At 36.9% G+C, this 12,354-nt stretch overlaps 2 protein-coding genes across 3 annotated transcripts in view; one reads left to right on the forward strand and one right to left on the reverse strand.

Annotated features, from left to right (window-relative positions):
* LOC116296112 (ankyrin repeat domain-containing protein 66) lies at positions 1–9,769 on the forward strand. 2 transcript variants are annotated; one of them, XM_031704070.2, is made up of 4 exons: positions 1–130; positions 3,980–4,127; positions 7,021–7,249; positions 8,023–9,769. In XM_031704070.2, exons 2-4 carry the CDS (start codon positions 3,980–3,982, stop codon positions 8,159–8,161), a joined length of 516 nt encoding a protein of 171 aa, XP_031559930.1. In that variant the 5' UTR covers positions 1–130; the 3' UTR covers positions 8,162–9,769. The 2 variants fall into 2 exon arrangements, with proteins under 2 accessions (XP_031559930.1, XP_088888447.1); XM_089032321.1 differs by lacking the exon at positions 1–130 and adding an exon at positions 3,339–3,693.
* LOC116296113 (centromere protein V-like) overlaps positions 7,406–12,354 on the reverse strand; it is a 21,345-nt gene continuing 16,396 nt past the window's right edge. The window contains exon 4 of the mRNA XM_089032324.1: positions 7,406–8,034. The gene's annotated coding sequence lies outside the window, so the exon portion shown is untranslated. The remainder of the gene's footprint in view (positions 8,035–12,354) is intronic.

The following is a 12,354-nucleotide window of genomic DNA, read 5'->3' on the forward strand; positions in this document are numbered from 1 at the left end:
CTTTCGTCTCCAGTGTGTACAGTCGCTAGGGTTAGAGCAGCACTTCAATACTAAGCTTTAAAATACAGACACGTCAATGCCAAAAAACTGGAAACATTTGGTGGTTTGAGTCTATGTTTAATAAGGCAAGGTAAGTCAAGGTGTCTGAGAGAGGCAGAGAGGTTTGTTTACCTCATATTGGCCCTTTAAAGTTCGCGGAATTTAGTATCTAACTATTACTAAATTAAATCACTGTGTATAAATTAGAAAGCGACCATATGCTATTATTTTCAATCTTAGCATACGAAGAAATCTTTCAATTTACTGAATGGGTTCTCGCGTTTCTATGACTAGCCAGATCAGAGTTTAAGTTAACTCGAGCTCTCAATGATTATACATCTTGATCCATAACGATCTCAGTCACTTCAAAAAAGCTTTTTATGTACCGTTATCTTAGGTTAAAATGTTATCATTCATGCTATGCCAGCCCCCTTACGTCGTAGATTTTTATTTTAGCGATTTTGGCCTCGTTAGTTGCATGGTTCCTATAATATTCCTATTGTGTAGACAGTACAATGTACTTTTAGCTAATGCTAAACGATGTGCTTACTTCTTTTGTCCCATGTACAACCAAAACAATGGGAGCGAATGAAGAACCACTTAGCTTCGCATTTGTCGTAATTAGTCTTGCTAATAGTCTGCTTAACACCACAGTATGCTGGTATTAGGATGAATTTTTTATTGTAAATTTAAACTTAAAGATTGAAGAAGGCCGAAGTGACATCGATATAAATTGTCAGTATACCAAAAAGCACAGGAAGCCCATGCCTGGTTTTTGTGTCATTATATCATAGTACCATTCATTGCCTGACGAGGGAATCATGGCGAAAAATCTCGTACTCTCAGCGGTTCAGTATCGCGGGCGCACTTTAAGTCGAAGGCCAGTACTAAGATGGCTGCCAGTTCCAACAGGAAATCACTACCAGGTTTTTATAAGCAACTTAATGAGTCACCAGTCTGGTTTTTCGAGCCAGTAAAGGTGAGAAAAAAAACTAAAAGGTCAAGTGGTCCATACTATGCCGTAGAGAGGCTGATTTCAAAGCGAATTTTCAAGGGAAATGTAAGTAAATTAAAGTTATTTTTGAACAATTTTTTATTAAGTAACTTACTAAGCATGCTTTACTGTTTTTCGAATCTTATTAAATATATTTTCTTTCTTACCATTAAAAATGTCTTACTTATTAAGGAATTAGTTGTCTCTTGTCTTTTTTGTTGTTGTTGTTGTTTTTAACAATAATTCTTTTACTGCATTCAGACTGAATATCTAGTCAAGTGGGAAGCCTACAGTTTATATTACTTTAGCTGGGAGGATGAAGGAAACCTCACCAGAGACTTGATAAGGTAAGATATGGTTGAATGTAAATTTTTGTCATTCATTTACTTTAATTATACATAGTAGAGGTATTGATTGATTTCTCCGTTTATATTAGATCATATGACAAGCCTGTAATTGAGAAGTCCAGACTTCAGGCTAACATTGACACTCTTTCTTGCACAATATTATCTTAAAGCTCAAGAGCAAGTCAAGAGTTCCAGTTTCTGGCTCTTTTGATCATGACTGCTTTCGTTATTTATTTGGGGATAAGGGTAATGTGTTGAAAGATGGGAAAGCATTAATGCTAGAGAAGGAAGATTTTTTATGTTGTAATTTTTTCAATGATTGGGACCAGTGCTTGGACAGAAATGGGGATGGGGAGATCATTCATTTTCCTATTCGAGTAGGCAAAGTTCTGTCTCATTCACCAAGTACAATTGTTTTTCAGAGTGGGAGGCTAGTAAAACAACCAACTATGCCTATTGAAAAGCTAAAGATTGATTTTGTTCGAAAGCCCTTCTCCTGTATTTGATTTTGTACAAATTTCTTACTTGTTTTGATCCAATTATGCACTGATACAAAAGTCAAAAGTTTTATAACTTGCATATTCTCTAATTTAGAACATTATCTGTATGTTACTAGCTTCAAAGTCAAAGCTTCAAACTTTCCATAATTGTCAAGAAACTACAACTGTATACCTGAAACTACATTTATCTGCAAATTAGCAATAATTATAATTTCAAAATTTTCAACAATATTGTGAAATATATTGCTAATAATATGTTAGATAAAATACATAGAAATAATACCACAAATGTATTCACTGAGGTGCTTTTAGTTGTCTTTTGATGTAGGAATCAAGTAGTTTGTAGCATTTCTTAGCTGACCTACACACTTCAAGACTAAACTAAAAGCAAAATATAGAAAGATATATAACTCAATTAACTGTTCAAATTGTTTACTATGTCTTTAGTTTCTTAAGTATTGTATTTTATATACATAACCTCTGTGAGTTAAAAGCAATTAAAAATAAATTTATTCTGTTCACATTATAAAAACTGTGTTATTTCCCCTGACATAATTTATCCTAGAATGATCATTTCAGTAACACAAGTCAATAGTTCACCAGCTAGGACTGACCTGTTCATAATTATCAAAAGTGTTCCCAAATATTTTGAACTCTAAACACCATTGTAGCCTTGAATAGAGCTAAATTCTCCCTTACCAAGATATTATTAAATTGAGAAACTTAGTGAGACTACTTCAGGATATTTTGGAATTTCAAAAATGATTTACTTTTTTCATTTTTTTTCAGTTTTGTTTTGTTGTTTTTCTTTTATATTTACACATCTGAATATATGAATAAAAAGATAAAATACAAAAAGAAAAATGAATAAGGGTATAAACCACCATCCTTAACCTGCATTTTTGTCTTTAAACTTTAATTATCTTTTAAGGCCACATGAAAATATTTTAGCCGTATAATGAACATAAACATTCAGCTCATTTTTTCATTTTGTTTTTTATCTCTTCTTCCAAATAGGCAGTATTCTTTTTGTTATATTTTCTTCTTTTTCTTTCATGATCCTGAAGGTTCCATTGCCTGCTCTCAAGCTTTAAAATATCTGCAGTTGAGTCCATGCACTTGTTAGATTTCCTAAGGACTATTGCTCTAGCTACATCATTATTCATGATAGAACTTTAAGAAATTTTCAATGCAAAAACAACCCCGTCGTTATCCCTATTATATAAATAATGAAATTCTGTATTACACAACTCAACGTTTGAAAGATCTTTATTCAAAACTGAGGGTCTGGTATTTTGGTAAACACGTCCGACATTTTGAAAAACTACAAATCAGCTGATGGAGTGACATGATTTTACCGCCAAAAACCCTGTTGATCGAGTCATCAGTCCCCCTCTGTTAAGTTAATCAGCGATAGTCTGGGACTTAGGGTATAAAGAATCATGGGATTCAAAATGGCCGTCGAGGAATAGCTAGTTTTTGAGATATTCTTGTCGAAATCTGTCCTGAATTTAGAAGGATTCCGCGCGCGATCGTAATCGAAGCAAGAGAAACTTCAAATTAGTCATTCTTCTTCATGTTTAGCTGATTTTGGAACCGGTTTAGTGAATTTTAATGCTTATATTTTTGCTTTGAAAACTATGTTTACATGATGAACTTCTAATCTGGATATGTGCAAAACTTGTAAATACTCTATCTAGTCTTTTAGAGCTCGACAAAGTCGTGCGAAAACGAGAAAAATCAGCATGTCGGCCATGTTTTCTATGTTTTCTGTGGGCATTAACGGCAAAATCTTCAAACGAAAATGGAACCGGTAAGACGATAATTGATTGCTTCAAAACTCGAGTAGAATTATGGATAATAAGTATGAAAAAAATACTGGATATGTGCAAAGTTGAAATAGTTAATAAAACAAAAGCTAGAGGGGAAAAAACCGGGATTACCGATGGTTTTCAAGTAAATTTTGTTGACATTTCTTTACTTTTAAGCACTCTATTGCGCATGCTCGTCCGCCATGTTGTACCAAATTTTTCGCCATGTATATAAAGAAATAAACATAATCATCACCACCGGTCTAATAGTGAACTACTTTTTTTAAGATGATGAACGAACTGGTCCTTCATGAAGCAGCTTCGACAGGAGCCTACCAAGATCTTCAGACAATGCTCATGTTGGGTCATATTGATCCAAATTACATGGATGAAGATTTTGGAGACAGGACAGCTCTGCATTGGGCTTGCACCAAAGGTACAATTATCGCATTTGCATGTGCTTTATTGGGCTTTCCTTTTATAGATAAGAATAACGAATAATATTGAGATATTCTGCCGTGCAAGTGTGAAAAGATGCACTGGGGAAACACAGGTAGCATAGCGGTGATGGAACGCTCTCTTCCCTGCAATGCGACCCCAGCCACTTGTTGGTTCTCTCCTGTGCTTCGATGGTTTTCTCCCCGGTTCTCTGTTTTTCCTCTCCGTAAAAATCAGCTTCTATATTCCAATTTGAAATGAGTGAAAGAACAGCAACTCTGTGGAATTAATTTCAATTTCCTAGTATTTAATCGATATTATTAAATGTGCATTGTGATTGTTTAGTTTACACGGTGCGGCACGATAGGACTTGGAGTCGTGGGTTATGGCGTATTGTGATATTGTGCGTTGTGGCATCATTTGCCGAGTTGTGATGCTGCGTGGTGTGTTTTAATGCAGTGTAATGCGCTCTGATGCGTTCTGGATGCGCGGTCATTAGCATAGCGCGGTGTTCTAGTATTGCGTACGGCATACTGCACGTTGTGGCACGATAGGACGCGGCGTCGTGGGTTGATGGCGCAATGAATGGCTTGCGGTGTGGTATTTTCGGAGACGCGATGCTGTGCGGTTTGCTGTTTAATGCAGACCGCGTTCTTGACGTAGGTTCATTAGTATGGGGCGGTGTGGTGTAGTGCTTTACACGTTGCAGCGCGATAGAACGCAGTCGTGGGTTATTATTATTGTTATTTCTCATTAACTAAAAGTTTTTAATTTGGTCCGTTTTCTTCGAAAATTTTGTAAGTCTTATACCCCATTCACACCAAGGCTTAAACATGTTTAAAAGTGGTTTAACTAAACAGGTTTGGAAAACTATCTACGAACACTGCGCAGTATTTGGTAAAATAATGCATGTAAAATTTCCTTTGTCTTGCTCTGACAATATTTTAGAAAGTTTCATTATATTGTAGGTTTCCAGTTTCTCAATTTTTTTCCTAATGAAAACCTAGTTAACTAAACACGTTTAGTTGTGAATGGGGTATTGGTTATCAAAATGTATTACGCATGTTGAATTTGGTATCCAAGTGACCGCTGGCCACAATAATACTGGCTTGAAAAAAGAGAAAAAGCTGCTGGCCAATCACAGCGCGCGACTTTCGTCAAAACATTTCAGATGTAGTTTAGGCTTTCCTTACGATGCGGCAAGAATTACTATGAAAGTTTGAACGTTCTTTAGAAAAACTCTTTGGCTAACACAGTGGACGGACAATCATCGAACTCCTATTAGTCGGCAGCCATGTTTTTTTCCTGTACTGACAAACTCATTATCCGCTTTACACCGTTATAACTATTCTAAGTTTTGCTTTGATTGTTTGTCTTTCCTATTAATAAAACTATTTTGTCCAGGAAAATCCATTTGATTTTAAATTGCAAAGCACTAGATTTTGTGTGCGTTCATAAGTAAATAAGGAACAATAAAGAACAATGTGCAATTCTCTTGGGACAACTCTTCTAATCCTTCAAAAACCCACATCAATTCGCTATAAACAATATGTATTTTTTCTTTGAATCAATTCGATGCGTCTAATGAGCTTCTAAATCATGCTCTAAGTGAATATACTGACAAAGATAAGCTTGTAAAGCAATACCACTCAAAATGAAAATGTACGCTCCATAAATGGACGTCTTAAGAAGTAAACACTGGTTCAAATTCCTAAAGATTTCAGAAGTTTTTTCAGAAGCAAAAGTTTCGCACGTGAAGATGAATATCAACATCAATGGGTTTCACGATCTTTTCCTTCACGAAATATGCGCCTTGGGCGACACGATCAAACTTGAAGAGTTAGGAAACTTTGTTCGTAAGCGAAAGATTGATGTGAATGTAGAAGACGAGGAATGTGGAAATAGAGTTGCTATGCACTGGTCTGCTTCAAGGGGTAAGCTCTTATTAAAATGTAAACGTAAAAAAACGTAATTCATTTTAGGACGAACATTCATGGACTGATTGCTCGATAAAGCACTCGATGCCAGATTGAATTTGAGTTAGGACTGGATTTCATTTGTGAGGGAGGAAAATCGAAGATCCGGACAAAACCCTCGAAGCACAGATGAGAACTAACAAACACCTCTACTTACATAAGAGGAGCCAAATTATTGGTGTTATTTGGTGCTGTTCTGGTTAATTACACTGAATAAATATCAAATCAAAGTCGCTGTAATGCGGTGGAATATTTACTTACAGTAAGATTGTGTACAACAAATGACGTTATGATCGATGAAAAATACTTCACCTCTACGTGTGACTTAAAGCAGTATTGTCGACTCTCGGGTCAGAATTGCCTCGCGATAGGACAATCGCGACACAAACTGACGGATTGCGATTTTGAGCCACCAAAAGGCGTTAGAAGAAAATATATCCCGTATTGGCCTTGGTCGCTCCCAACTAGCTAATATAAACCCAAATTGGTGGCTCAAAATCACAATAATTATAAAGTCTTGTCATCCAATATATGGAAAACGGGCGCTTTCGATTTACCTGCAAACCGGAAATTCTGGTTGGAAAAACAAATGGTATATCTCGTATCGATAGGAAAGTTCTAGAACACTCGGTCTTCCGATTGAGGTCATCTACTTTTCCCATTCTTTTTGGTTATTTCGGTAGACGCGTGTACTATTTTTTGAAAGTCAAAGTTTCCCGCTCTTTTCTTACCATTAGCGAATGAATTTTCAACCGGATGGATTGGTTTAGATGGTAAATGGTTATTATCATAGCGAGTTTTCTTGTCATACAATATGGCGGAACTAGTCCTATGAATTCTCGGTGCTTATCCTACTGAGCCCGGCTACATTTCCGTTTACTGTCTTTTTGCTGAAATGAATTTATTTCCTTCCAGGCCACGCCAAATGCGTCAAGCTTCTTCTGGAGTACGGTGCTGACCCGGCAGCGAGGATGGTTGGAGGATGGACCCCAGCACACTGCGCGGCAGAGACTGGCAAGTACACTGTCCTCAAGATACTAGTAGACCACAATGCACCTGTGACACTTCCTGATGACTATGGTGATACCCCAAGAAGAGTGACAGAAATCTATGGACACACGCAGTGTGTGGAGCTTCTAAAAAGGTAGAATCCACCCTCTTGTTTTCCGTGTCTTTATATTATTACATTTTTACTCCGGAATCATTTTGAGAATATACCTTTGAGTAAGTCCCATCAATGGTAGAGATTTACGTACGTCCATACAAATTTCGTCCAACTTCTAAAATGCTAGACACCCTCTCTTTTTCAACATTTTTATTTTTCCATATTTTCTTCTTGAGTCCCTTGTTCTCCGAGAATACGTACCGATAGAGTTGACTTATAAGTTCCCTAAATAATATAGAGATTTATTTACGACGTACGACGGACGACCACGCAAATTTCGTCCAACTTCTTAGATGGACACCCTGTTTTTGTCAATGAGTCTTTATACTTTTAGGTGACGATTCGGGGTATCCAATTAGTCCTCTCAGAGCAGGATTTCCCAGTTTAGTAGCTTGGCAGTACAGTGCGTAGAACTAGATCTAGAACTTCTAAACTCTAGACACTCTCACTTTGTCGATATCTTCATATCTGCCTCTCTAACACCACGGGGTCTCGTAGAATACTAAAGCTTTAGCTATGAGTCCCCTTGGAGCCTGATTTCTCAGTTTAGTAGCTTGGCAGTACAGTGCATAGAACTAGATCTAGAACTTTTAAACTCTAGACACTCTTACTTTGTCGATATTTTCTTATCTGCCTCTCTAACACCACGGGGTCTCATATAATACTAAAGCTTTAACTATGAGTCCGGTCGGAGCCTGATTTCCCAGTTAAGTAGCTTGGCATTTTCTAAAGGTGCATGTCTATTATTTCAGTGCTGAAGAAACCTGCGAACAAAAGAAACACGAAGTTAAGGAGAAATTCAGAAGCCAGACGCGTAAAATATCGAGAATGTTGGGCGAAAAGAAACAAGAAGAAGAACAAACAGATAAAACAACTAAGGGGAATCAGTAACAGCAGTGAGGCTTGAGCTGACGAATTCTCGTATCAGAAGCCATCACTTGCAACACCCTTTGGCTAAGAACGCAGACGAAAACTGTAGTGAAATTTCGCACGAGTTTCCCAATGCAGTGCTCGTTCTGGGCCCTTTTAGAAATGCGTCTGATGTTCATGTATTTTATCTCAGCGATTTTTTCATCACGCCAGGCCTCTCTATAGCGCAAATTAAAACTGTAGTGCAATTTCGCACGGGTTACCCAATTTGGCACTTGTCCTGGGGCTTCTAAAAATGCGTGTGCTTTGCGCGCATCTTTCTCAAAAACAGTAAAGCAAGCTGTAGACGTGTGTTCACCAAAGCGTACTGTCTAGTGCACCGCTATTTCTTTACGTTGAAAAATGCGTGGGAAATAGCTATTGATTGATTGTCTAGTGCCAATTAATTCAACACTGGCAGGGTGCATTGACCTTGACTTTAAGCTTAATGAATAACCCTTATTCTCAGGATTATTGCGCATTCAACCGAACCTGGAAATGAATGACGGCGACCAACGAACTCACTACAAGATTTTTGGAGCAAAAAATACTAATAAAATGCACAGAATTTCGGTTTATTTCATATGAAAGTCATATTGAATCCCGCCACTCATTTCAGTTCCGGAATCCTCTATATGGGGCGACCATTATAAAGGTCTAAGCATCTCAATTGTGTTGTTTTGAAATGCAGATCAAAATATATATTCAAGAATTTTAATAATTTAGTTCTTTTGTTCGTTAACCTTGGGTTTCTCCTGAAGGTCGCCTTTACTATTCGGACGTGGAGTCTTAGGTAAGGAAGGTGGCGTTCATGTCGTATATCGGTAGGGAGAGGGTTGAGAAGGGGTTATTATTTTTAGAGGGCTGCCGAAGAAGAAGAGATCATTAATTTATTTTTCTGACCGGTAAAAAAACAAAATAAAATAAGATAAGGAAAAGCGTAATATAAAAATGGTAGCATATTCTAGGTATCAAGAGAGCTAAAGTTGAGAAAATATATTCTGCGCCGGTCGTAGAAGTTATTTCCTCTGAAAGTCATCCAACATCCAACAGGCTAAGTTACCCCTTGCCAATCCAAGATAACATCTTACGAGTTCGTGTGTGAGCTTGAATTGTCTGTCGAATGCACAGTGAAATCGTTTCAGAAGTGCAGTTTATTAGTGCCGTTGATTTCGCAATTAAAACAGCGTGTTGCCTATTCAAACTATATATAGGTGCTATTATTTATTTATTTATTTATTAACAACCTTTCTGATGAAATCTTTGGTAAAGTTTTCCACATGGGGTATTTCACTCATGCTGTTACACTGTTATAAGATTTCGAGACACTTTGAGAAGGGTACACACTAAGCCGGATGAGAAATGCAAAGATAGTAAAATAGAAGCATTTTTTGTTGGTTTTGTTGGTACACCAACATGGCTGCTATGACGTCACGTGAAAACTCTATAGGAAGTGCATTGACGTATGACGTCATCTAGGATTAAGGCGGGAGAATTTTACGACTGTTCCAAGGTTATCTACACGTGTCTAATGGTTACAAATCTGTAATAAGAAATACTTGACAGTTAATAAAAGTTTGCCTTCTTTTGTATTGCCCAATGGACTCTTCTCAGGGTGAACGGTTTTGACGTCATTAATGATTAAAAACCATGGACCATGATAATACAATGTGACGTCATTTCCTTGACAATAAGATTCTTTGTTTGAGTTTCATCAATACGCGCATGGCCACCGAAAAAATGACCAGTGTCAAGCATTACTGGTAAAGAAAGGGATTAATTAATAGAGAGTTTTAGATTTACGTTCACGGCAAACTTGAAACGTCAGTTGACCAGTAAAGAATCCTTTTAAATGACTGAAAAAGAATCGCAAAAAAGTCCAAGTAGTAGAAAAACAAAAGAGTATTTGCGCTTCGTGAGGTTTGTAAATAGTAAAGTAAAATACAGGAAAACTATGAAAACGTGGTCACGTTTGCCGTTTGCGGGGAGAAAAAAAAGTCAATCTAAAACTCTCTAATACTCAATAATACTTGTGGTATAATCAGTATTGTAAGCCATAAATTTACCCATACAGGTTGGTTAGGAAGTAACGAAAAGAAACAAAGAGGTTTTTGCACTACAAACATAAATAAAATCAAAAATAAAGTTTGATAAAGTATAGGAAAGTTAGGCCCCCTCGCGCGTTCTTCTCGTTCTTCTATAACCCACGCTGAAACTTGAGCATCAATGTGTTTCTCGCAAATTCAGAAGACAAAACTATATAAAGGAGACCGTCTATCTTGTCTGGTTTATTTTTACTCCGGTCGGTCAGAGTTTTAAAAACAAACATTTGCCATTCTGGTGTAACTTTGGTACAAACAACACCATATACGAGTCTTAAAAACAAACATTCATCGTTCTGGTGTAACTTTGGTACAAACAACACCATATAAGGCATGATGAATATTGAATTTTTCAGTTGTCGTTCCAGCTACATATATTGATTATTTTCCGAGCTTTCGGATCTTAGATCCATCATCAGGGAATAAGGTGTTACAATCGAAAAATAAACGACTAAATTGATCACATGCTAAATGGAGTGAAAAAATATATAACTGCTATCTGCGTGAGCTGGAAAAACCTACAATGCGCGCGCATAAATAGATTTATATACTATTATAAAAAGTGGAAAAATATGAAAGAATAATGAATAAAAAATGAATATTCTTCACTTGTGGTCCAATGTCTTCATGTACAACAAATTTCAAACGACCTCAAGGGATAGTTAGAAAAAATGTCTGTACAGAACATAGAGCACTGAGAAAGAAGATGAATCACTTGCAGCTAGTGATGAAACTTTTGCATACTTATTTATAGGAATGAACTTGTGGAGTGGAGGGGTTAGGAGAAGATGGGAGTGGGGAGGCTAGGGACACTGAGGAATCTAACACTGAATAAACTGCAATAAATCATACTACTTTATGTAACAAAATACCAACTGAGGACAGACTTCGATTTCACAAAATAGCAAAAGCATCCAGATTAAATTTGACAACCACTTTCAACTTTCTAGATGAAACGATAAGAAACGATAAAGATGGATCAACTTTTGACTCTCGCGTTTCTAAATCAGGCAATAGCTTTATTTAGGACACGCTATGGGATGACATAGCGAAAACCTTTGAATATGCGAAAATAGAAAAGTCTTTGGATATGAACTTCGTATTAGGAGCTACAGTGTTTATCCGTAAATATCGACACGCATGTTTTAATAAAAACAAAGTAGGATCAATATTGATGGCTTTTCGCGATGATCCATGGCAGTTTTGTGCTGCCTCTAATAGCATACAATGTGTACACAACTATGAACAACACCGTATGTTTGTGAATTCCACGAATTGAATAGTTAAGATGCGTTGCCTTAGTCTTGATCTCATCTCTAAAGTAAACAACTGATGGAGAGAAAAAAACCCAAGTGCTGTTCAAAGGAATTGCCATTTTTAAATCATGATTGACATTTCCTATTAATTTCCATATGCAAAAAATGCTATATTTAGAAACGTTCTCTTCTTGACCAAGCCCAAGTTCTGCCGTCGGCTTGCAAAGATTGCTTGCAAAATTGTTGCAACACCACCAAAACTGAAGTTCTAATTTGTTAACAAGTTAAGGCAAGACCATTGGCGAGAGCAGTGTACATTTACTTTTGGCTCGGCTCTGCATGCTTCTGTGATTATATCATGGTTATTTATATAGGCGTCTCAATATTATTGATGAGTGAATTTTAGATGGCACTCTGCCAGTGCTTAGTTCAATAGCACTTCTTATATCGACTTAAAAGTCTGCGCCGCTAACTCATCCCAATAGAATGCGACGTGAATCGGTGACATTTATAGTGGACCAAGCTGCCATCAACTATTTATTTGTCTAAGTATTTGTGAATTTTAAATTCAGTTTCGTTCCAAGGCCATCTTGAATGTAAATCAAAGAATATTAATTTTCATAAACGTAATACTTATGAGAAATTCAGAACACGACAACACCTGACCTTGAAGAAATAGAATAGCTCAGTTTTGAAATCTGTCGGAGTGTTTGAGTCCCTGTGGGCATACCTTCGTACTTGTGAGTGACTTCTAATCGGAAACGACAATCTCGTTAGCCGAAAACATGTTTAAATATAGTGGCCCACCTTGCCCTTG

This window comes from Actinia tenebrosa, unplaced genomic scaffold (assembly GCF_029948245.1).
Source record: "Actinia tenebrosa isolate PJP-AT-01 unplaced genomic scaffold, QUT_ActTen_1.0 PGA_scaffold1__47_contigs__length_23844297, whole genome shotgun sequence".
NCBI classification, from domain to species: domain Eukaryota; kingdom Metazoa; phylum Cnidaria; class Anthozoa; order Actiniaria; family Actiniidae; genus Actinia; species Actinia tenebrosa.

Excerpts from the sequence above, each read along its gene's own strand:
- LOC116296112 (XM_089032321.1), top strand. Across the intron at positions 4,128-7,020 it reads GCATTGGGCTTGCACCAAAG|GCCACGCCAAATGCGTCAAG; the intron begins GTACAATTATCG and ends ATTTCCTTCCAG. Across the intron at positions 7,250-8,022 it reads TGTGTGGAGCTTCTAAAAAG|TGCTGAAGAAACCTGCGAAC; the intron begins GTAGAATCCACC and ends CTATTATTTCAG.